At 45.6% G+C, this 25,229-nt stretch overlaps 2 protein-coding genes across 3 annotated transcripts in view; one reads left to right on the forward strand and one right to left on the reverse strand.

Annotated features, from left to right (window-relative positions):
- Nucleotides 1-3,345, reverse strand: part of LOC111845001 (disintegrin and metalloproteinase domain-containing protein 10-like) — a 59,753-nt gene extending 56,408 nt beyond the window's left edge. The window contains exon 1 of one of the 2 annotated variants that reach the window (XM_072717980.1): nt 3,181-3,345. In XM_072717980.1, the coding sequence (XP_072574081.1) occupies nt 3,181-3,247 (67 nt within the window). In that variant the 5' untranslated portion in view covers nt 3,248-3,345. The remainder of the gene's footprint in view (nt 1-3,180) is intronic. The other variant, XM_023814013.2, reaches the window with a different exon arrangement.
- Nucleotides 3,346-5,988: 2,643 nt separating this feature from the next.
- Nucleotides 5,989-25,213, forward strand: mindy2 (MINDY lysine 48 deubiquitinase 2). Its single transcript, XM_023813826.2, has 9 exons — nt 5,989-7,101; nt 9,628-9,685; nt 13,888-13,952; nt 17,954-18,112; nt 18,368-18,470; nt 18,636-18,778; nt 20,053-20,226; nt 21,092-21,262; nt 21,416-25,213. Exons 1-9 carry the CDS (start codon nt 6,187-6,189, stop codon nt 21,587-21,589), a joined length of 1,962 nt encoding a protein of 653 aa, XP_023669594.1. The 5' UTR covers nt 5,989-6,186; the 3' UTR covers nt 21,590-25,213.
- The last annotated feature ends 16 nt before the right edge of the window (nt 25,214-25,229 follow it).

The raw sequence follows: 25,229 nt of genomic DNA on the forward strand, positions 1-25,229 counted from the left end.
ATATTGGAATAAGCCGGGAATAAATTAAACAAGTCTTGTAAAAAATAGTGAGAAAGACCAGGTAGTAGCACCATTGTAAGGTGGCTATCAATGTATTAAGATGACAAGTGTAATACTCTGTTGCAGACAGAGTACTTAGCGCAAATTTATATAGTAAATAGTCACAAGTAACTAGCAATAGTGACTGGCAGTATTGTACAGTACGGGAGCCGAGTAACCAGATGGGTAAAAACTGTTCTGGAGCCTGGTAGTCCGTGATTGCAGGGCTCCTACACAATAATATTCAAATAGATTTGGAATTAAAACATCACTAAAGAAACAAAATGACAGCAAGCCGATATCGGGAACATTTGTTAAGTTCTATCTTTAAGCCGTTTTTACACATGAACTCCAGACTTTATCCGGAGTTGCCCTTAAACATAACCACAAGCAGAGACTGTCCATTTCGGGCGCATTCACACCTACTACAAACACTCGGGTTGGTTTAAATGAGGGGTGTCACTTGGGTAGAGCATACAGGAGCAGGACATGATGCAAAAAGTAAGCTGCAGAAATCTCAGTGTTTTGTTTACAGCACTTCAAAGATGTTTGCTGTTCGCCTGCACCTTAATACAAATTACACCTCGGTCATGTAGCCGGGTTGTAATTTGATCATACACAACCGAGTCTGTCGTTCCTTGAATCTGTCAGACAAATCTCAGCACCGGCCCTTACTAACACAATTTTTTTGCCCATTTACATTCTTGCACCAGTCGCAAGATAGAAACGTCACCAACACAGCCACTCGCTTGCAGTGAATACTCCAGACAATTCCCTGCTCCATTCACACATGGGAGTCAAAAGGAAATTACCCAGACTTTGGACAAGGGAGGTAATAGGGAAAAGTCCATTAAGTGGCCGGTCTGGCTGATTCTAGAATATCTAGAAAAGTTCAACATGGCAGTGCATGTCTGAGTGGGGCTTATGAGAAGCAACACAGAACAAAGAAAAATTAAAAATCAATAGAGTATAAAATGTCATCAAAAACTCCAGCTGAATCATTCCAATCAAAACAAGGGCTATGTTACAAGTGTCTCGATGTCATACAGTGGGCTTTTAGCCACAAATACAGAACACTTTCCACTGTAACTTACCTGTACATCAATTTATATAATAATTTGACAAAAATTACTCCATCTTACTATCATGCTTTAGTTACATCTCATAATATAAAGCCACATCAATATAAGCCAAAAAAAAAAAAAAAACCTCAAACAATTCCCACTTAATTGGGAAAACCTCATGACATCAATCACAGATTTTGGACTGGAACCAGAATTTCTACATTTGATCAATTTTACATTTTGAAAAATGTCTTTTTAAAATAGAATTCTGACCCAGTTCTTCAGTTCTAAAATCTGGACTACTGCAAGTACAAGTTAATCAGTTTAAAAGGTAACTGAATTGGACAAAGTGCAACAACAGGTTTAAGGGAAAAAAGTCAGTCTACTAATAGTACATTCCTGTGAGAACAAGTGACAACCCATAAGGTCTTTCAGTGATACTCAATTCAATCTCAGTCATCTGCAAAAAGGCCTTACAGGCCACTTAAAGCCTTGTCATGCATGGAGAAAAGCATAAATTGGGGTTTTAATAAAGAGGCACTTAATTTATAGATGTTACTCTCATTTTGTATAACAGACCGAAGGCAACCTCAATTTACTTATAAAACAAGATAAATATTCTCAAAAGGAGGAAAACGCTCATAAAGTTAAATCAATAATGGTATAATTCTATTACCATTACTGTTCAACTGCTCCACAAGCCTCTGAGTTCGAAAAGCAGGGAGTGTCCTCACAAGAAAATATGTTGTGCTGCAATAAACATAGCAGCTAACAGGAAATGTAAGGATAATAGACGACTGGCAATAGAAGACAGTTACAAATTCCCAGAGGATAATGCTGCTTGTATCTTTTGAGTAATGTTCTTAATTTCCTGGAGTAAATAACCAGAAACAAAAATATACATTAAAATATCAAGTACATATCGATTAGATTATAAACAATCTACATAAGCATTAAATAACTATACAACTAGCTTGAATTTAAAATAAAAAACTGCTTCCAGTGTGAACAACTCTTTTATAGAGACAAGGCGTATTATGTGATTACACGGCAGTATACAAGAAGCTGAATTCACTTCCGCCTTTATTTTCTATAAACTTGTTTTCCTAAGCAAAATATTTAGCTCAGGGTACAAATTGTGTTTACACAGGAGTCCTGGTTATCTGTCGGCACACGAAATTTCCATTTGAATAAACTGCATCGTGGTGTACTCAGAATAAAAGGTCAATAATTGAACAGTGCCAATCCGTATATCAAATACTTAACCCAAATGCTTGCATAGACTTAGGCTCTCAGTTTTTTGTTTTTTTTTTGAAAGGGCGAAAAGCACATTTACCCTACTTGCTGTAAGTGTGCCTCTAATGCAGCAGCACTACGCACTACTGAGCAGAAAGTCAGCTGTCATCCAGCTTGCTAACGAGCTAACCTCACAGGAACAAAACCGGATTTCTGCACCTTTTCTAAGTGTTTTCTCACATTACATCAGAGAACTAATTACGTTTCCTATTACGGACATTTCGTGTTGAAAAAATCGGTGCCAGTTTCAATAAAGTGTGTCCCCAGTCTGACGGGGAAAATTGCAGTTCGTTGGAAAAATGTACTGATGAACTCGGAGAGAAAACGATGTCAACACAGGGCTTTCACAACACCGTGACCCAGGTTTGAGACAGTGTCGCAGCAAACCAGTCTAGCTAACAAGTTAGCTGCAGGACTCACAGCTCGGTTCCCCCATCTTACTAAATATTGTACGCGATAAGTAACTAGTTAGCCCCCAACTGTACAGCTCGCACTACCACTATTCGACAACGCGACTAACCAGAAAACTTTTGGCTGATAAAATGCTCAGCCCGCACCAGAGCCGCGGCTCCTGCCGGCCGAGCGGTTACCGGGAAAGCGTCCCGACGCGCCCCGGTTCCGCCCACACAAGGCAGCAGGTTCCCAGCAGTTTACTTCTTTAGCTAGCTGCCTTTGCGGCTATCTCTGCTTCTCTAGTGCGCCTTCACTCCCCATTCCTCCTTCTGTGGTTTCAACCGAAAGACACGAAAACACTTTCAATAAATAAAATAATTTTGCTTACCCCCGGCATGTCTTACAAAGTAAAACAAAAGCAAGAGCTTCAACTGGAACATGGCGCCCAAATTCATTATGTGAACATTGACAGCGTGGACAGTTTATTGTTGCGATTTCCTTGAAGCGGCAGCTCTTTCTATAGTCTCCGGCTGTTTGCGGCTAGTCTCTAACGGGCTGACGTCACGCGCAGGCAGCAGGCCGGCTCCGCCCCCACTCTCAGCTTACAGACGTCTCTCGCTATTCCGGCAAAGCCGACCGATTCGACAGTGTGACGGCGCTGACCTCTTTTTTTATACACACTTTTCATACTAGTCATATTGAATCTGGCTTCAAGTGACGAATGTCATTTTGCTGTACTTGTTCAGTTCAACATCTTAGTGTAAAACAAATATATGTCCCATAGTTTGGCCATTCATTTCTGGGAGTGGAAAAGAAAACCTATGGATGACTAGATGCATTGATAGACGACAGAAATGTATATAGCTTTAATTTGCTGAAGAGATCTTTATTTGTAAAAAAAAAAAAAAAAAATTCTTCTCATCCTATTCAGGTTGTTCCCCTGCCTTGTGCCATATTTTTTCTCCCTTCCAGCTCCATGGACTGGTTTGCAAAACAATGATATAGGGCACAAGGCAGGGGTACTACCAGAAGGGGAGGTGGGGGACACTAGGCCATCGCATTAAACAAACACATTTACAGATGCCATTATGCCATTTGACCTAAGCCTGGACTGAGCGAGGAGATCTGCCTTATATAGAGAGAACCTGAAAAAAGTTACAAAAGCACAGAGAAGGAGGGATTTGAACCCAAACCCTGGAGACATGAGGTGACAGTGGGACACCTACCTTTTATTATTCAATGTTCATAATTTATGGATTTATGTAGGGAATTGCATTGTTCGTGTTATCATCACTCACCTCGACCACCAGCTGTGCATGTTCAGCAGAAGATCCACGTGTCATGTGCCAGACTCTAATTTTTACGCCTTTATTCAATGATAATTGGATCATTTTAAAATACAGCCAGAAATCAGTCAGGTCATTGGTACTGGCCCAGCTAGTCTGATAAGTGCTGTGGAAAATTTAATGATCACAGTGTTCATGGACTGCTGCAAACAATAACAGGGGGCTCTGGGGCTCATTTGACCCAAAGACAATGGTCTCAGGAGTTTCCATATTCTCCCCATATTCACACAGATTTCCTCCAGCAGTCAAAAATATGAATTGCCATCTTTGAATTGCCCAAACTGTGACACTGTGTGCCCTCTGATGGACTGGCATCCAGTGCAGGGTGTCCGTGTGCCTTGTGCTTCTTGCGATAGTCTCCAGGATAACTGTATATACTGGAAAGGCAGTCATCGATGAATGAAAGTGTTTATGGATAGAGGGAATGAGCAGATGTGTTGGAAGGGCATGGATAACCTGGCAGATTCAAGGGCCTAGCACTTGATATGGGTCCCTGAATACAAAAAAAATAATAATTTATACGCTTGGGGGACATCACACCTATATAGCCTGCAAATTTTGCAGTGAGGGACCTGTATTACTTCAGATAGCAAATGGTAACCCAATTTCTGGGTTGACCAAAAGCCAAGAATGTCTACCTACGCTACTCCATTAACACCAGCAGATTTGGTCATTTTTGTTCTCTCATCAACTGATAATAAAGCCCAACCATTAGCTTTTGATTCGCAGAATGAAAAGTGTAAAACTGAGTACGTTTACGTTCACTTTAAATTCACTACTGTGTACAGTTTGCCCCTTTGCGGTAATAGGCGGTACTGCATTTGCGTGAGCCACGGAAGAGGAACGTTTGAAGATTGAAATCGATGATTGTGATGTTCTCCAGTTGAATTATTATATCATTATGTGATGAAATCAGATAATTACAAAGATTACGCCTAAACTACGGTTCCCATGTCAATAAATTAATCAGAACAAAGTGATTCCTGTAAAAAATGTACGATGCCTGAAACCATTCAGTGAGTTGTTTCGATACAGCACAATATTAAAATTACGCTCTATATAACACGTCGATAATTTTAACCTCGTTATCATTTGAATTAGTTTTATTTTGGAAAGCTATAACGCAGATGAATTAAGCCTTTGCCCTTATGACATCCGACGTATAGTGTTCGGCAGACCTCTGAAAGCAAGTTTTGGTTAAAGGTATATTTTATTACTACGCACAATAAACAAGCTCGTTCTGATTCGCCAGCAAGTCAGCAGAGCTCATCTCATCCAATCACAACACACCGCGTTCAACGAACGTTGAATAGAAAGTCCACTCTCTTAATGTAACTGGGCGTGGTGCACGTATTCTTGTTTGTTTTGACAAATGTTATGATGATTTATATCAAATTATTATATGTTCACGTAATCATATATGATATTTAGGTATAAATTTATTCGACTATCAAAAAAAAAATCCCAATAGTTTCACAGTCTTCGCTTATTTAATCTATTCCAGACTAACGGTCTCTTTAAGATCTGTCAAACGTGAGATAAGTGCCAGAATAAATAGTATACAATGTATGTATCCTTTTTAATCATTGTTAATTTTAATAGAAAATACCAAATCATATCGAACACGATATAACTATAGGACTAATCGCTACCATTTGCACCTGTTTTCAGTAACATTGTTATAGTTGACTTAACGGACGCCCGTGTTTGCTTACTTGGCTTTTAATATGTTCCTAAAACTTTATAAAGATTAAAAAGTATAGCGGTGATTAGTTTCTCCCACACTGAAGTAAAATGCACCAAAATAAAATTGGTTATAAATCTCATACTTTTATATTTAATTTAATAATTATTCTGCTTTTTTCATAACATAAAAAATAAAATCATAACGAATGTAAACTATCGTATTATTTAGTATTGCCCTTCCTTGACCTGAAGAAGAGGCGTATCACTTACGGTGACGTCAGCTAGGTAGAGATGTCATGGCGTCTTTGGAACCGGAGCAAGAGCTGCAGTCTAGTTAGAAAACAGCTTTGTCGTAAATCGGCATGGAGAAAAGTGCAAACCTGCATCGAGATCTTGGAGGAGGTACTCCGTGCTTAACGATAGCCGGGGAAACGAGCGACATAAAAGCGCCTGAAGTAGTGAAAGCAACTGTCGATAGCTGCAAGAATAGCGAGCCTTCTGTGCTCAGTACTTTGGTGGCTAGTAGTGGCGCCAGTAGTCTTTCAGCAGACACTGCCAGTGCCCTAGCTGGTGTTCAGAAATCAGATGTCCGAATGGAAATTTACGATTCCCCTCCTGCTCAGAACAGGAACACGCAATCCACCAGTCTATCGGAAAAGCAGTCCGAACCGGGGGACTACCAGAGCAACGGGATGGAGTGCAGCCTGGCTTCGGTCCCAAAGGAGATGGACGGTACCACCTCAAAGTTGGTAAATAAATCAGACAGTGACTCTCCGGAGATACATGCACCAACTCCTGGGATTACACATGTGCAAACTGGGGATCTTAACTGTGAGCCTGCAGAGCAGACTAAGATGTTGCCACCGACGCATCTGTGTCCTGGAGAAACAAGTTTAGTTACCAGTAAATCGGAGGATATCATTTCCAGCGATCACGCCGGATTCGAGGGGCCGGCGAGTGGAAGCGAACAGAGCCCTGCGGCTGATTCCCGAAGCTTTGATTCTTTGGAATCCTTCTCAAATCTCAACTCATGTCCCAGTTCCGACCTGAACAGTGAAGGAATAGAGGACAAAGTGCTGGCCATCGCTCTTCAAAACGACGAGTTTGGGCCAGATGGACCCAAAGTCCCGTGCACTAAGGACCGGGGCGCCGGCCAATCTATATATCACATCAAGTGGATCAAGTGGAAAGAAGAAAACACACCGATCATTACACAAAACGAGAACGGGCCGTGCCCATTATTGGCTATTATGAATGTCCTTTTGCTGGCACGGAAGGTAAATTTATATACTACGATCGGTCAGTCAGATATTAAGGCAGTGGGTGGACAGTTCAGGTGCCATTGGCTTTCTGAAACCGATGACGCCTGAAGGCCACGCACTGCTTGTGGCCAGAAATCATACGGCTCTTGTTTTATTACAGGATACCTACTTAATCTTTGTAGTTGCGTAACACGTAATGCACTTTCCCGGCAGTGGTACAGTTTGCCCTGGGGAAAGTGAAACGTATATAATGGCGTTTCTCATTTCTTCGTTTAAATCTCTCTATTCTTCTTTAAGCTTATTATTCTGAAAGATAATCACGGACTTTCGCAACTTAGACTGATTAATATTGGCATCCCATATGTCGCAAGATTTGTTCTTTATTTTGCCTAGAAAATATTTTGTAACCGCTACTTTTGCACAAAAATAAGTCATTTGGACGCAAAATGTACATATAAAACTGGTCCTCGTTATTTGGTAGATATACTGGGACCAGTATAAATTTCCCGTATAATCACCGAAAAGATTTTTAACTAGGATTGATTTACTAAAGCTATTGTTTAATTTCTGTATTTTTTTTCTGTTTAAATGTTTATTGCTGTGGTATATTTCTGAGCAGTTTTGGTAGGACCGCCGCCTTACTGAAACAGCATTATATTATTACAACTTTCTCCGAAGCAAACCCCAGTATTAGGCAGGACCTCAAGTATTTATTACTAGTGGTATGGTAACTTTTGGAAAGCCAGTTTCTGTTCCTGGCACAAAAGCAGTCAGCGTGACAGTTCTGTGAATGAGCTGGAATGTTTCTCTATGTGGACATGTCTTTCAATATCCATTTTCCAGTTATTCTCACCTGGCTCTGTATGGGATCCCTCTTTTAGATGAACCGTTTTCAGGTTCTTCAGCTATTATTGAGTTGGACACACTGAGGTTTTGGCATTTTTATGCAAAAGTATTTACTGAAAAGCCACTTGTTTTTATTAATGTGTCTGGCTGCAGTCCAGTGACTGAGACTTACCATTCTTCAGTTGTACCGAAAGCCACTGAAGCATCTACTAAATAATTAGCTAATGAGGCATTTTCTGCATGATAATTTGAATTCCACGTTGTGACAAACACCTGCATTTGCATCTTAAAACTGTTGTCTTGGAAACGGACTTGCATTCTTAGATTGGAGGCATTGCTCTCTGGGATTGCTGTGTGGCAAGGCAGCAGACCCAGGACATTTCCTGCATAATTCACCATCTTAGTTGTGTGTAACTGCAAACAGGTTTTTTTTCCCCTATGTTTAGCTTTAGCCATATGGTGAGATGACTGAGTGTCTTGGTGATCACCTTTAGGGTGGTAAGGCCTGAAATGGGAGCAGCAACAACTTTTGCAGTGTATTTTGGCTGTTTTGTAATTAAAGGGTAATTTTTTATTATTTTTTTGCTCCCTTGATGACTGAAAGTCGTTGACGTGTGCTTAGCCTGCTTGTGAACTGTACTGGGAATCTGCACTCATCTCCTATGTCTTTCCAACACGGATTTTATCAACTACTGAGATTAATTACTTTTTCTTAATTACTTTTTTTAAAATTTCAATTAATATTGTATTCATGAACTACTTGTAGACATCTGTGTTACAATGCTCACATGTATGGAAAGGCACTGTTAATGAATTTAAGATTTTTATTGATGCACTCATTACTGTGGGTTAGCATGTTTTGTTTTCGAACACAAAGCGAAATATCTTCAATTTTACGTTTCAAAGGTTTTGGCACCTTTTTAGGTCTCTGATTCATGGTGGCACTATCTAGCCCACAAGTGACCCAGTTACCCCATGTCTTTGGGTCATGCTAAGCTTTTGCACCCCTCAGAGTGCTAAATAAGTACCTCATTGGGAATAAAGAACATATATGGGACTCTTGGTAACTTTTGTAAAACGTGACGGTGAAGGATCCTCACCAGCTGTCTCCCGCCGTCTGCTAGGCCTGATTATTTAACTTGATTTTTGGGGTTTGTTTAATCTTTTTCACTTTCCCATTGCAAAATGTTATGGGAATTGGTGTGTATATTACTTCAGTTTCTCATAATGATGCCTATTATCCTCCCCTGGCTCAGTAGCAGATTTCTGAGAAGACCCATGTTCTCTGTTTTTGTGGAGATTCTGCATTGCATTATGCTTTTTGAAATGCTGTTTTTTTTTTTCTTTTTCTTGCTCCGCTATCTCTTCACAGCAAAGGGCTTGACCCTTCCTGCAAAATGGTTTTGAATTTCTGGAGTTGCTAAAATCTGCAGTTCAGCTCCCAACTTTATCTGCATTAGAAAGGTTGTGTTTAATTGGACTCTTTGATGACTATGCTGGATAAGTATTTGTATCCCTGTGCCGGAAACTGTCATTAAAACTGACAGCAAGCTGTGAAAATGAGTGCCATATTAGAGGAAAGTCATTTTAAATGGACTGGTTTAAATGGAACTGGTGCCATGGCTGCGTAGCGTACTCTTGAACTTTGTACAGACGCTGCTGTGCATCCCGTTAAACCGTTCCTGTTTCTTACAGGTCAAGATGCCGCCAATGATTGAGATCATAACAGCGGAGCAGCTGATGGAGTATCTCGGTAGGTGTCGCTGGGGCCACCGTCCGTGTTTTCAGTCACAGAGAAGATCGAGAAGATGAAACAGACGCTGCCGTACAGACGGAGCTGCCGGCACACGCCTGGTTAACTTAGGAAGTCTGCTGCTGTGTTGCTGGCTTCCCATTGGTCACGATGCCCCAGAGCCATATTACATGGCTGCTAGTGTATGGCTCATCTTCATGGATCCTGGGCAGGAGCTGCACCCGTTTGCTCCTTAACCCAACTATCCTGCACTACTGGGTTTATTCAGCTGCCTAACCCAACATACATTCGGACCTAACCCAGCGCGTTCATTTACCATGCAGACTGTTAAAACCGGGATTCCAGGAAATCTAGCTAAGTATTACAATTTTTTCCCCCCTGAACTGCATTAAGAAACCAGTGCTTTAGGAAATCCTTACTTTAAATTGCTAGTTTGGGACCCTGACAGTATATTTAGCTATATGTGCTGTCAGTCGTCATTGGAACTAGCTAGCAGGAGTTGGCCTCCAGGCCCTAACTACTACCTGGGGAGATGTAATTACAGGCCACCTTGCCAGGGTCAGATGCAGGACTAACCACTGTACTTGTCACTCTGCTCGTTTTCCTCCTTTCCTTCCCTACTGGATCTGAGTTATGTTCTCCCCACTTGAAATGTTTTGATGTAATTCTCAAGCTGTAGCTCGCGCTGCTTTGTTGTAAATTGTGTTTTAAACTGAATGGTAAAATATCTCACGCTTCAAAAAAAGAAGTCTTTCTGCATAATATGCTGCATTTTTTTCATAATATAGTTTTCAGTACAATTGGTACTGGTTTTTCCTTAAACAAGTGATTCATCCATGTGCTGTAACTCTGTATCCGGTATAAGGTTGCAGCCCATCCTGCTAATGTTTTTCTCAGTGAAATTTAAAATATACATATTCTTTTAAGAATCTGCATTAGTTGGCACAAATAGCTTTTTTTCACTTATGGATTAATTAAAGGTTTTCCTGATTTTCAAGATGACATTTCAGGTAAAGTGCCTTATGTGCTGGATAGAGTCCTCCTCTGAGTCTGTTTGTCGGTTTCATGCCAAAGTGGATCAGTGTCTGTTGACCTGGTACGGATTTGTGTCCCCGCCAGTGGGGGCTCCTATGGTGCTGTTCCCCTGGCTCCCTCCAGGGGCACTGATCACGTGCCTGTAGTTGTTGACAGTGTTGACACTTAGGCTTCAGAGGGAGGGCTAGTGGTGAGGCGATCTTGTGCGGGCGGCCATGTTTGAAACTGTGAACTTGGGTGAATCTGAGACCTGGCATTGAGGCTTGAGGAATGCCGGTGGGTGGGGGTTGTGTGCTGAGAAGAGGGGGGGTGAGCAACCAGAGCTGCCACCTCTTCCTGTGGTACATAAGTCTCCATCCACATCCCTTCAGGATGCCCCTGAATGTGCCCCTCGGCTGGAAGCCCAGAGGCCCCCCCTTCTCTCAACATCTGGTCCAAACCTGGCCGGTCCCATCACCGTTTTTTATGCTGCAAAAACACCTCAGGACATTCTGTTGTTCTGACTGATCATCCACAGTCTGTGTGCACAGACCTGGCACAATATCGCGATGCTTAAGGCTTGCTTATAATAGATTTTCAATTAAGCTAATCAAACGTTCTACTTTGAGATTTGATGAGAACATTGTGCTCCAACTGTCCATTTACATAGGAGCTTGTGATTCCTGAGCCTATAAGCACAGCTGTCAGAGTTAGGGCCCTCCATGCGAGGTTTGGAACTGACCGGAAGCCTGTTCCCTTCTGACAGTTTGAGTCATGCTGTTCCTTGAGCCCTGATAAGGACTCGCGGTGATGGGAGAGAGTGGATTAAAAGAAATGTGATGGTGCAGCTCTATTTCTGGCCTGGGACGTCCTGTCAGGAGGAGCCCCCCGCGCCGTGGAAGGGGCAGCCGATTCGGGCGTCGCTGATGGCGTCACGCCTTCAGGGTTGGTTGGAGGACAAGAACTCGCCTCGACCGAAAATAGCTTGCAGAAAAGAATGAAATATTTTTGCGAAGACGTCAGCAGCGAGGATGAGGCTTGCAGCCAGATGCGGAAAGGCTGGTGGGGGGGGGCTGTAAGCTCCAGAGAGACGACCGATGCTAACTTAGCTTAGCGGTGCTCCGGTGTGCCGGTGTCCCCAGTCGCGTTGTCGCAGGCGAGTATGGTCAGTCATTTTTACTGAAATCCTGACTGCATTTCTCCGCCTTGCATGGGGGACAGTTCTGGTCATCAGACGCATGTCAACTTTATTTTGTCCTCAGCTGAATTTTTAATTGGGTATGATGTCGCCGCCCTTTGGATACTGTCTAAGCTTAACAGTCCCGGATTTGCTTAGATTTTTTTATTTATGTTCCTTATGTTTTTATATGGTGGCAATATTGTTATTGCTTTTAAATAACTCTATTTTAAGGTACTTTTTAAGATTGTTTAAGATGCCTGTAACACTACAATGATCTGTGAAGCATAGCATAAATGATAGATGAAATACTATTTAGTGACTGTTAATACTGTTTTATGACAGCCAAGTCCATCCCCAGTAAGGAGTCCTAACCCTTCGTCAGAATGGCCTCTTCAGGGTTAACAGTCTGTGAGAAGACTCACGGTTCCCTAAGCTGGTCTTTTTTGCTGTGCTTCAGTTCCAGCAGGGCAAACGCCACATGGGGAGTATAAACGTGTGGAGACTCCAGCGACCTGGACTGGGCTTTGGGGGGGGGGTGCTGAGCTGCGGAGACCTTCCAGTCAGGAGAAGAGCACAAAAGCAATGGAGGGGGAATGGAAAAGCAGGGTCGATTTTTTTTTTTTTCCTGCCGCCATCGTGATCCGGTTTCTGTAAGATTCCAGCCTTTCTGTGGGCGCGCTGGGTTTGTTTGCAAGGATAGGTTTTCCTGGTAAGACGTCTCCTGACCAAAAGAGAATGGGCCCTAAATTGCGGCTCTCAGGTTTACCCAGTCAGTGAGTTTTAGAACCAGCAAGGAGTCTGAGGATTATGGTTTGGGGCCTGTTGTCGGCATTTATTTTCCGCAAGAGTGAGAGACGTTGGGGGCAGTCATGCTGGGAGGGGGCATTAGGGTTACTTGCTTGTGAATTTTATCTTTTCATCAAGGTAAAAGAGCCATTAGAATTTCTTTACAACCCTTGGTTAAATACAGAACAAATGGCTGTCGGCACATATCTGAGTGGCAAGTTTCTTTTTTTTTTTTTTGGTGGGCCAGTGACGAGGCTTCGCGATAGGTCAAGGGATTGCGCTCTGATTGCAGAGCAGTGAGCCAGAACATGGCCGAGGCCACCGACACCCTGAGCATGAGCGGTGAGCATGGCCTGGACCGCCTCCGCCAGGCCACGAGTCAGAGCGGTGAGTGTGGCTGGGGCCGCCAACACCCTGAGTACGAGTAGCGAGAGCGGCTGGGCCGCGAGTCAGAGAAATAAGTGGCCGGGGCCGCCTCCGCCAGGCCATGAGTCAGAGCAGCGAGTGTGGCAGCGGCCGCCGACGCCCTGAGTACGAGCGACGAGCGCGGCCGGGGCCACCTCTGCTGGGCTGCGAGTCAGAGCGGCGAGCGCGGCCGGGGCCACCTCCGCTGGGCTGCGAGTCAGAGCGGCGAGCGCGGCCGAAGCTCCCTGGGAGCAGCTGAGCAGAATGTTAATCTTCCGGTTGACAGGTGCAGTCAGATTGCGGCTGCGAGGGGGGGCTTTCCCGCCATGTGCCTGTTCCGAGGCATAAGTAAACAAGGGCTGCTGCTGTGTATCGCCAGGGCTTTGAAAAAGGTTGGGTTTTTTTTTTTTCCCCTTCCAGTGAGAGTAGCGATTATCATGCTGCGTGCGTGCATGCGTGTGAGGGGGCATTTATGACGTTCCTGTGCCAGCATGCTAAGTCAAAATCCTCCGCCACCCCCCCAACACGAAGGCCCTTTTCCTCCATCCATACACAACGACGTCTTTATGGTCTGCCTCCCTCTGGATGATGGGTCGGAGTGGTGTCTCTGGGGCTAGGGATCTGTGAATGCCCAGAGTGATTCTGGCTCCTCCAGAGGGAAGAAACCTCCCACTGGTCCACATGTGGTGCTGAGGTGTCACCCGTCACATGGCTGTACTCAGGTTCTCATCCCTGAGGTGGTTTGTCGTGTGGTGGGTGCGGCAACGCGCTGTAATCAGTTCACGCTCCTTACCTCTCTCTCTCCCTCTGCCTGTAGGTGACTACATCCTTGATGCCAAGCCGAAGGAGATCTCCGAGGTCCAGCGGCTCAACTATGAGCAGGTACGGCCGGCCTTGACGCGCCTCCAGGATTCCCAGGATGACAAACCCCGGCCCCCCCCCATAGCGTGTGTGCAGCTGTCTGTCCATCTGTGTAATCGTCTGCTCTGCGGGGTGAACTGTATAGTGGGTTTTATTACCACAGTGATTTTACATAACAGTAATAGTGTATGAAAATTAAATAAAAACGAGAGAGCTCTGTTGGCATTGGCGCACAATATTATGACACTTCTGAAGGAATTAATGCACTGTTATCAGCAATAAAAGAGAGTTGTAATCTGCCACCTGTTTTTAACACAGGCACTGGGGGCAAGGCAGTGTGTGTTAATGGGAAAGACTCAAGTCTAGGCATTTATACTGTATAATATATATGGATTTTGGTGTTTTTTTTTTTTAAACTGTATAAGGCCCAGAACTTCCCAGTGTCCTATAGGGTCAGTAATTAGGGGTTTTATATAATATGAGGTCCAGCACTTGGGGATTTGATTATATATGAAGCTATAGTGTCTTGCTGGGTACTGTCCCCGGAGGTTTGATACTGTGTAAGGCCCATTACCAGGTGATGTGCCCCTGGGTCCGGCAGCCTACTGTACTGATCCATGTTTCAGGCCAGATCCCAGCAGCCATCTCCTGTTTCTGATTCCCCTTGCTGTGACTCATTGATAGGCTGCCGCCACCATTGCTTGCACGGCTGAGGCACCCAGAGGCCCGAAGGGCGGCATCCTTGTATCTTCCGCTAGGAGGACCCGCTGTGTTCTTGCATGGGGTCCTGCTGTTGTGGCTGACAGCAAACGGGCCCATGTGTTGCTGTTTTGTTCCCAGCTCGCCGTAATCGGCCACATCGGTGCTTTGCTGTTGCAGGAATGGTACTTAGCTGTCTATTTATAAAGCCCATGTAGGCCCCTGGGACAGCCTGTGCTCCACGCTGGGGTCTGGGTGTAAACACTCACAGTACAGATGCTGCTGATGTGTCTGTGGAACCCTGTGTGGCTCATTTGTGACCGTCCTCCAAGGCCAAGGAGACCGAGCAGGCTGAGCAGCTGGGGGCCATTCGGTGGCCCTGGAGCTGAGGGCGGGGGCTGAGGCCAGATGGCTTGGGGGTGGATCAGCACAGGTTAGCTGCCACCCCCTGCATGGCACCGTCCTCCCCAGCTCGGCGCCCGCTATGTCAGAGTGTGACACCAGGATTATGAGTTTGCTTATACATTGTCATTTATGTGGTGGCAGTCATATTCGTTTTCCAGTGCTGATTCAGTTGCCCATAAAATCACTGCTCACTTTACAGTCTGACATATACTTTATGTTCAAAAGTATGTGGACACCCCTATTAATTAGAGGAATTACCTAATTAAGGCATGCCCATTGCTGACACGGGTATAAAATTAAGCGCACGTACCTAGTTTCCACCAACATATCTGGAATCACCTCAGTGAGTCCTGCCCATCACAAAAAGGGGGCACAGCTGCATATGGGGGAAGTTTCGTCTGATTCATTCTGTGGCAAAGCCAAATCAGCGAATCGGTGAGAACAGGAGGTGTCCGCCAGGGTTCCGTGTTACGTGCCGAACGAGGACCATGTTCACAGGGCACCAGCTGCTGGGGCTGGTGCTGGGCAGGTTCTCGCTTGGTGCCTTTTGAGAACTGACCCGTGGTTCTACTGGTTTCAAAAAAGAACGGAACAGAAACGATGTGTAGGCAGAAGTGAGAGTACTGAGGTGAACTGTCATTTTGTTCTTCAATGTTGTGCCTTGTTCTCTTTGGAATATTGTTTCCATTATGAGACAGAATATACAAACAATTCAAACTTAACTATGAAAAAGTGAAGGGAAAAAATTTAACTGTCATGGTGGACCATAAGAGAATGCTTTACTTTCATAACATCAAGCACCATTAATAATTCATGGCAAATTCTCTCGACAGTTTTTTGACCGTTGATGAAGATTTAAGCTAATTAGCATTAGCCACAAGAATCCTTTGTATGATGCTTCTACAAATACTTTATTACTCGTGTTAAGGCGGCACTTAGTACGATTATTTCTTTCTTTCAATGTGAGAGCCAGTCCGAAACGTTATGGTTCTCAGACAAGCTTTTCCATGGTGTTGTGCTGGAGCCATTTTTGTCTGGCTCAGGGCCAGTTTTTTGCAGTGGAAATGCACAGAACCAGTTCCAGATTGGGAAAGAGCCCGGCACCGCGTTGGTGGAAATGAATATTAGCAGCAGAATGGCTGGTTGTACAAAAGAAGTTAGTGACTTTCCACTTGGCATCATCATAGGACTCTATCTTTTCAACAAGTTTGCCAATTTTCTGCCGTGCTGGAGCTGCCCTGGTCAACCGCAAGTGATTGTGAGGTGAAAATGCCTGGTAGCCATACAAGCTGAGAGAAGGGGCCCTGATCACCCAGCATCAATATCCAGCCTGAATGTTTAAGTTCACCTGGCTAGTACGTCCAGACGGGTAGGTGAGTTGTGTGATGAGAAGCCTTTTTTCATGGCACGGTTGTACTGAGCCGCTGTTTTGCACTTGTTACCCTCCTGTTAGCTTTAACATGTCCTGCCCATTCTCCTCTGGCCTCAGATTCTGGCACCTTTTTTGCCGTAAATGTGCTGGTTTCAGAGGTCAGACTTCTTTCATTTTGTTTGCAAATTATTTCCTGCACATGGTTGTGGTTTATATACGTGAAATCTGTTCCAGTGATGTGCCAAACCATGTGACCATGGTACACCAGTGAACATGGTCCTCGTTCGGCACGTAACACGGAACCCTGGCGGACACATCCTGTTCTCACCGATTCGCTGATTTGGCTTTGCCACAGAATGAATCAGACGAAACTTCCCCCATATGCAGCTGTGCCCCCTTTTTGTGATGGGCAGGACTCACTGAGGTGATTCCAGATAGTGTTTTGTGATTGGTCACTGGGGGAGGTGGGACATGGCAAGTCACATTACAAACTTTGGGATCGTGTCTCTGCTGTCTGATCTGGGAATAGGGAGCGAACTGTAATCCAGTTCGGTGTTTCGATCATCGCCACTGTAATCCTGAAGGCGGATACTGGCCGAACGCCTTTGAGCTTCTGACTTATCAGCATATTCAGGCAGCCAATTGGGATGTAGATACGGGTCTCTGAGCACCTGAGGCCGTGAGTAATATGACACCTACAGGCAGTATGAGTAATTAAATGATGTTTATTCAGCTGATAGGCTCATGCGGATCCTGATACCATTTTGAGGGCTTTGTTCTGGTGCCTGTTGGGTGGTTCTTCGTGGCACTGGTTGAATCGGTTAGTGTGGCACAAATCCCTGTTTGTGGTGCATTTTAGTATTTCTTTTTGACTGGGGTGGTCTGGGTGAAGTGCCTGGTTCTGGTGTACAGCAGCAGGGCCTCTCTATTGCCCAGCAGTCCTTGCAGTCTGTTGGGTCATGCCGTGCAATGTGGTGTCCCGCTCGGACAGCGAGGGCACGTGCTGGACCTGCATCTAGCCCCATGCCAGCAGCTGGACATCTACCGGACAGGTCCCTGCTTACTCCCCAGTGTCAGGCTTGGGGTTTTTTCTATGGTCGAGAAGAATCTGCCCTACTTTTGAGTCACCAGATGAATGCCCCTCGTCAAAGTGGAAGGGGGAGACCAGGGGGGCATGGCTCACTTTGACCAGGCCGCCTCACTTCCGTCCCCGACGTCGGAAGCAAAGCTGGAGATGAATCGGGGGCAACTGATTGCTGTAATGAGGAAGCGCAGAGCTCCATGCGGTCAGTCGCAGGCTGGGGCGCCGAACGCCCTTCCAAAACCACGCGCTTGTGGAGCCGCGAAAGGGCTGTAGGCTGGACCCATCCATCAAATGCTGATGTATCAGTTTGTGGGGCACGGTGTCCTTCCAGGGGGTAGCGAACGCAGAAACAGCGAGTGTGGGTGTGACCTGCCAGCCCCGACATGGCTCAGCTGTACAATAGCCTTTTTTTGAAGTTTCTCTGGCTCATTGGTTATGCCCCCCCCCCCCCCCCCTTCGCAGAACATGAGCGACGCCATGGCTGTCCTGCACAAGCTCCAGACGGGCCTGGACGTCAACGTGAAGTTCACGGGGGTGCGTGTCTTCGAATACACGCCCGAGTGCATCGTCTTCGACCTGCTGGACATCCCGCTCTATCATGGCTGGCTGGTGGACCCCCAGGTTAGTGCCCCCCCCCCCACAGGCCCTGTCCTTCCCAGCCCTCTACCTTTCTAGCCATCGTCGTCTCGTAATGCATCACAGTGACCGTAACAGTGTCACTGTTGACAGCAGATGCTGTTTCATTCCCGAAAACACGAGCTAGCCTGTCAAATATTGTAATGACTCTGGAATGTTAGAGCTGACTAAGCTCCTCCCTTTTCCCCATCCCTTCCCCTCCCTCTCTCTCTCTCTTTTTTTTTTCCTTTCTTTCTGCAGATGGATGACATTGTGAAAGCAGTGGCCAACTGCAGCTATAATCAGCTGGTGGAGAAGATTATCTCTTGTAAACAGTCGGAAAACAGCGAGCTTGCTGGAGAAGGTGGGTGGGCCCGTGACGTGTCGTGTTGATTTTCCTCTCTTCCCTCCTGCCTGCGAGTCTCCGCTTCCTCTTACGTCCATCTGTGTCTTGGCCCGTGGGAGCCGGCGTGGCGGCCTCACCTGTCTGCCCCCCCCCCCCCCGTGGGGACCATTGCTGTCGCCACAGGCTTTGTGGCGGAGCAGTTCTTGAACAGCACAGCCACGCAGCTGACGTACCACGGCCTGTGCGAGCTGACGTCCAGCGTCCAGGAGAGCGAGCTCTGCGTCTTCTTCAGGAACAACCATTTTAGCACCATGACCAAGTTTAAGGTGACCACTGCGTTTCTAAACGCTCCACACGTGCCGCCCGGGTTGTTCAGTATTCAGCCCGGGAATTTCAGATACTAAGTAATGTAGTTTCACTAAATGCTGGAGGAAGTTCTCTTGTGGATACAGTGAATACAGACCATGTTTGTTACAGTGCTGAAGGACATTTGATTTTTACACACACACACACACACACACACACACACACACACAGTACACACACATACAGTACACACTACCAGTCAAAAGTTTTCTACATTTACATGTTACTCGCTTAACATTTACTAAAAATACTCAATATCCTTTGCTAGCAATTAAATTTACAGTATGTTCACCATTTGAGTACCTTTATTAGCAAGAAAATGTCATATCTTTGATTCATCAAAGTAACCATCTCTAGCAGTTGTAACAGCAGATAAAATTTGAGGCATTTTTTCTACAAGAGACATAAGAGACATTCTGTGAACTTGTGGGCAGTGGTGGCTTGATGGTTATGGGAGCGCACTTGTAATTGAAAGATTTCAGGTTTGAATCCCTGACCAGCAAGGCACCACTGAGGTACCCTGAGCAAGGTACTGCTCTCCGAACGCTGAATTAGCTGCCCCCTGCTATGTCACGATGTCACATATGGGTTAAATGCAGAGGACACATTTCGGTGTTGTGGTCTGTCAACAATGACCATTGATCACTAAATTCTAAAATTCTAAATTATATTCTGCTCTGTTTCATGGGATGAAACGGTTAACTAGTGCATTTAAAGTTTAAGGACAGCCTAGAATTTGACAACGCCATCACCACACAACCACATAATAGGATGTCAGACATGCACTGTTACATACATCTTTCCATGTTATAAAGGAAACTTGTTTTATTTGACTTGATGTTTTTTCATTTATAACTGTTCACTCAACTTTCCAGTGCTTAAGAATAAAAATCTGCAGTTGATGAAATAAGCTGGTAACAAAGTGCTAAAAACCTGTGGTGTGAGAGAACCTTTGACTGGTATTGTATTTATATAAGTCCCAGCCGGGGTTGTCCTCACCTTATAAATGCAAAGGACAAAATTACAGCCAGATGATATTTGGACGACACAGACTGCGCATCCACAGAAGTAGACCTTCAGTTTATTTTAGTAAAGGGAAGCTTGCTGTTGAAGTTTGTGTTTTGCTTGTGGGACTCCCTGGCTTCCTAAGCGGCCTCCACATAGGGGAGGACGTGGGTTATGCATCGGTGATGTTTCAGCCGTGCCAGTGACAGGCCTTATCTGTGCACGGCAGGGCCAGCTTTACCTGCTGGTGACTGATCAGGGCTTCCTGACCGAGGAGAAGGTGGTCTGGGAGAGCCTGCACAACGTGGACGGAGATGGCAACTTCTGTGACTCAGAATTCCGCCTGCGGCCACCGTCAGACCCGAACACAGTGTACCACGGTCAGCAGGACCAGATCGACCAGGTCAGCCTGTTCGATCACTGTGCTTTTCTGTCAGTGGACCTCCAGTGAGCCTGGATAAGTTCCTGTGACGTTCAGTATGTTTTCTGTGATACGAGTCAAACAGGCAGCAAACTGTCCTTACTTTCTCATTATTCACTTTGTTTCCTGACCAGGAAGGGGAGTGACCCTTTCTGTTAAGGCAAATAGTTCTCGCGTAAGAGTGAGCTTTAAAAGACACGGGTCATCAACACAAATCAGGCCAGAAGCAGAGGGAGATGTTTTTCAGGAAAATAGTGGCAGATCTTGTGTTTTAGGTAAATGTAATCAATTATCGATACTTTTTTATTGATCCCCTTGGGGAAATTATCTTTACGCCTCCTTCATCTTGCTCTTTGTAGAGCTAGCTGTCCGCAAAGGGTTGCCACCCGTAGCGGCGCCCAGGGAGCTGGGGGTTAAGGGCCTTGCTCAAGGACCCACAGACGTGCTGAGGCTGGGTTTGAACCGGCGACCTTGTGATTACAGGCACACAGGCTTAGCCCACTGAGCCACACACTGCCCCCTACGTTGACTGGCTGTCAGTGTAATGCTTTTTTGTATTTTGTCTTATGTTTGAGGTGTTTTGGACGCAGCTGTATGGAGTATCGGCCTGTCAGTAATCGATGCTAAGACCTCCACTCTGTATGGTTTCCTGTTTTTTTTTTTTCCCCTCCTTTTCTGCCTCACCCAGTGGGTCCTCATTTGCACCACACTCTTCTGTCTCATCAGTGGACTGGATCTAACTGTCGTCTCTCTAACTGACCACACATGCCAGATTCGTGTCATTTCAGTGCCACGTCGCGTGTCACCCTGACTTTAACCCTCCCACTGTCTGTCTTTTTCCGTTCAGGACTATCTGATGGCCCTGTCACTGCAGCAGGAGCAGCAGAGCCAGGATCTGACCTGGGAACAGATCCCAGAGGGCATCAGCGACCTGGAACTGGCTAAGAAACTGCAGGAGGAGGAAGATCGCCGCGCCTCCCAGTTCTACCAGGAGCAGGAGCAGGCGGCACAAGCACAGGTGTGGGATGGGGGGCCCCTCCCTCGGGGAATGGGCATGGGAAGGGGGGCCCCTCCCTCGGGGTATGGGCATGGGATGGGGGGCCCTGTGTGGGGCCATCGAACCTTATTTTGCACAGGAATAATAGAGCCTATTCCATTTTTATTCCCACAGGCACACCGGCTGCCAGCAGGGGGCGAGGCGGCCTCCGTGGCAGGGGCAGGGACGGGGGAAGCGACAGGGGGTTCGACCGCTGGCACAGCCCCCAGCCCCGGGAAGCAGCCCAGCACTGGGGAGCGAAAACACAAGAAGGAAGCCAAGGACAAAGACAAGTGTGTCCTGCTGTAATGAGGAGTGGGGCTGGAGGGAGGTCAACAGAAGGGGGCGCTCTATGCCCAGCTGACATATAATGCACAGCCCCCTTACGGAGGAGATGGCAGAGTAAGAAGGAGCAGTGAACTCCAGAGGAGCAGGGAGTTTTTTAAGTTCACATGCCACCTGTGCCTGATATCCTTGTACCCACTTTGTTGTTTTTTATATCGGTATGGAAAGCTAAGGGATCGGCACTATAACTTAATATTATGAATATGAAGAGGTGGCCGAAGCTGTAAGCCACACGTCGCACTACATCAGGAAGAGGGGGCAGAGAATTAAACTGGATCTCTGCGCAGTCGGTGCTCTATGGGGAAGTAACACATGCTCATCTTTTATTTCAGGCAGTTTGTAAGCTGTTTTATGTGACATGGGTTTAGAAGTATGTAGGAGCGCCTACAGCATTTGATTTTGTTGACTTGTTGCTTTTTAAAAATAGCCTTTTAATTTCCGTGCAAACATGTTTGGCCCTGGCGGCTCGCGGGGCCTGGATGCCGGCCGGCTCTGCGGAGCCAGATGTGTCTCGCACTGCGCCAAACGGCTGCCACTCACAGAACGGCACCCCCTCGAGTCTGAGCGGCCCACATAATCCTAGCTTGTTTCACTGCTTAAAGTTTTTCTGCATATGTTTACAAGTTTCTCTGCATCGTGGCGGGTTCCAGTCAATGTGGCCGACAGGGACATAAACCCATGCTTAGAAACACGAGAAGAGAACGTCAGTCCCCCTTCCTGAAGCTGCCAACGGGGGTGCCCTCCACGGGGCCCTTGGCGGTGCCAGAATGTCCGCTGGTGGCAGTAGCTTCACTGGCATCCAGATGGGCATTGATGCCTTCCCTGGATGATCTCTGCTCTGTCATCTCTCAAGATCCAGGTCTGCCTTACTCCAGAACATGCACGCAAACTGTAGGAGAATCTGTATCTAGTTAGGGCGTGTGTGCGTGCGTGTGTATGTATGTGTATCTACTGTACATACATGTATGTGTGTGGTTTCAAGTGAATGTCAGTGTTTATAAGAGGGAACCTTCACTACAGCAATGTTGCATTTCAGATTAATTTCTACTTTACGCAGGTGTGTGACTTAAAGGAGGGGAAGGCAGGGGGGCCGTAGTGGCCGAAATTACTTTATTGACGTCGCAGTATCAGTCCAGCACAGATAAACACGACTGCGGGAAGTGGTGTGTATTGTGGAAGTTCAGGCCCAAGCAATCTCCCGGAAGGTGTGCCCAGTGACATAGAAGGACGTTTGTCTGCAAGGCAGAAGTTCCATCTGCAGTAAACAGGCAGCTGTTCCCATGGGCCTGTCGATTTGCGTTCCCCTTTAAGAAGGGAGCCGAAGGGAAACCACACCAGTCGGTGTACCTGACTTGGCAAAGTGCCCGTGACACTCATCTACTGCAGGGCACCATCCTGTTATCTACGTTACGTTTAACTCGCAACTGAAGTTCTGATTCTAACAGTTCAGCTTCAGCTCTCCCTACATCTCACTTTTTAAATATGTGCATATACACACTTTATAAGAGTATATATAATATGTATGTATATATAATGGTTGGTACTGCCAATTTCTGAGCAACTAATTCTTGGTCTTTCTACACATTCCAGCTGAATGCCTTCACTGAAATAGCGATGTAGTGTTTCTTGGGTTTAGAAGTAAATAGCTCCACTATTATATGCGAGAGTTTTGGTATTTCTGTTATCGGTCTGTTATGTGGTCAGTCCCCAGGGGCCTAATGTTCTCTGTATATAAAAAAGCCTTATACAACATTAATTGATTTTTTTAAATTATTTTAATGGACAATGATGCATCATCAGAAAGAGACAATCTGTAGCTGTTGACAGACACCAGAAATACTCTCAGGCCCTGTGAGAATGGACAAATCCTTGAGTGGCTGGAGATGTTCAACTTAGTTGCTTTATACGACTGCCCCATTTAGTGAACATCGGTGAGAAGTGTTCCTGTTGGGCCCCCCCCCCATGCAGAGAAGGTGTCATGATAGTATTTGTGTTCGGGGATGAAAATGTGTACACAGGCATACAAGCGTTTGCGCAGGTTATCACACTGGATCGCTTTAACATGTAACTATCATGGTAATTAGAATTTTCTCCCCCTCCCCCTCCCCCCCCCCCACAACAGTACTTTGTCAAGCTCACCAAGGCTGTCGTATTTATAGACGTTTAAACTTTCTTGACAATGTACTGGAGGACCTCTATGTAGTAAAAGGATGTTGCATTGCATTGAAGATCCCATAGAGGATCCTTCCGCAGAAGGGAATTGAATTCCCCACTCTCCATAAGCGCGCATAATCTAAGCAAGTCTATATACTGTGCTTTACCATATTGACTGCAGTAGACGTTAGCGTTCTGTAACACGCCATCTTCAAAGGGCTAGATCAGCCTTTGGAGAGGAGTGGGGGTGACGTGCCATGCTATTTATTTTTTAATCCCAATTCATCAAGCAAGAACATAGCTGACCCAGAAGGGAAGGTGCAATTATACTTGTTAATGCCAGGTCAAAACCACAGTGATTCTGTTTCTTGTGAAACGGGTGGTGGAAGTGGCCAATCAGATCTCATGCTTTCTGTCAGAATGGTCTGGCCCGGGACGTTGGCGGAGGTCTGCGTGCTTTGGGTTGTCTGTCTGTTTTGAGCCATCTCAGAGGCAGACACTGCTGCTGCCACGGCTTTTTCTACAGATGTTTGACTTCCTCTCAGTCACCTGTTTTTGCTGATGTTCACTAAATATTCAACATTTTCACTTGCTTAGTTGCTTCTTTTTCTGAATGGATTGAAGTGAAATATTAGGGATTGAGGCGCAAGTTCTGCAGTTTATTTGATGTTACAAAGGTGACCCTTGAACCTCGAAGTTGGTCTTGCACTGGTACACAGAGGCACCACTACAGAACTAATATTAAATACCTCATTTTATACTTCATGCAATGCACACAAGTGGTTAGCAGAATAGCGGGTCGACACGCAGATAGTATGAGGTACCAGTCGGCAGAAAGTCAGAGGGATGCAATTTTCAGACTGAGGATGATGGATTTTGGCCAATGGGAAGCAGCAAATCAAAATTGCAAATAGGGCAGAGAGAAGTGAAAAAGCTGAATCGCACACAGAGGTTCTGCAGATGCTGCAGCAGTTAGAACCCAATGCAGGCCTGACTGAACAGATTCATTTGAAGGATTGGCAGAATGTAAACATGGGTAAAATGCCACTGTTACAAGCCAACACATCCAGCCTTTTTATATGTGCTTGAATGCATTTTCAGTGTACCTGCCCCAAGTATAATTGATGTTGCCATTTTATTTGTGATGCATGAAATCATAGTGCTGAATACAACACTAGGGATTAAATGTCCCACAAAATGTTCAACTGTTGAAAGCCTGGAAAGCTTCGGTTATAAAAGGGTCAAACACACTATTGTAAGGTTCCGTTCATACACAAGTGACCAAATGTAGCCTCTATTATAGTGTCACAAAATGTAGATGCAGGTAATTCTTGGAGTGTGTTTCCTATCACTTGCATTTTCAGTTTGTTATAAAAAAAAATGCCTTTGACAAGGGATACGTAGCCTGATGACATTAAAATATATAGACAGCGACTGTGGTGGTGTTTTT

Source organism: Paramormyrops kingsleyae, chromosome 11 (genome assembly GCF_048594095.1).
Source record: "Paramormyrops kingsleyae isolate MSU_618 chromosome 11, PKINGS_0.4, whole genome shotgun sequence".
NCBI classification, from domain to species: domain Eukaryota; kingdom Metazoa; phylum Chordata; class Actinopteri; order Osteoglossiformes; family Mormyridae; genus Paramormyrops; species Paramormyrops kingsleyae.

Bases quoted from the DNA above. Each gene is read 5' to 3' on its own strand.
- mindy2 (XM_023813826.2), top strand. From the start codon at position 6,187: ATGGAGAAAAGTGCAAACCTGCATCGAGATCTTGGAGGAGGTACTCCG. The intron at 13,953-17,953 runs GTACGGCCGGCC...CCCCCTTCGCAG, and splicing joins AGCGGCTCAACTATGAGCAG to AACATGAGCGACGCCATGGC. The intron at 18,113-18,367 runs GTTAGTGCCCCC...TTCTTTCTGCAG, and splicing joins GCTGGCTGGTGGACCCCCAG to ATGGATGACATTGTGAAAGC.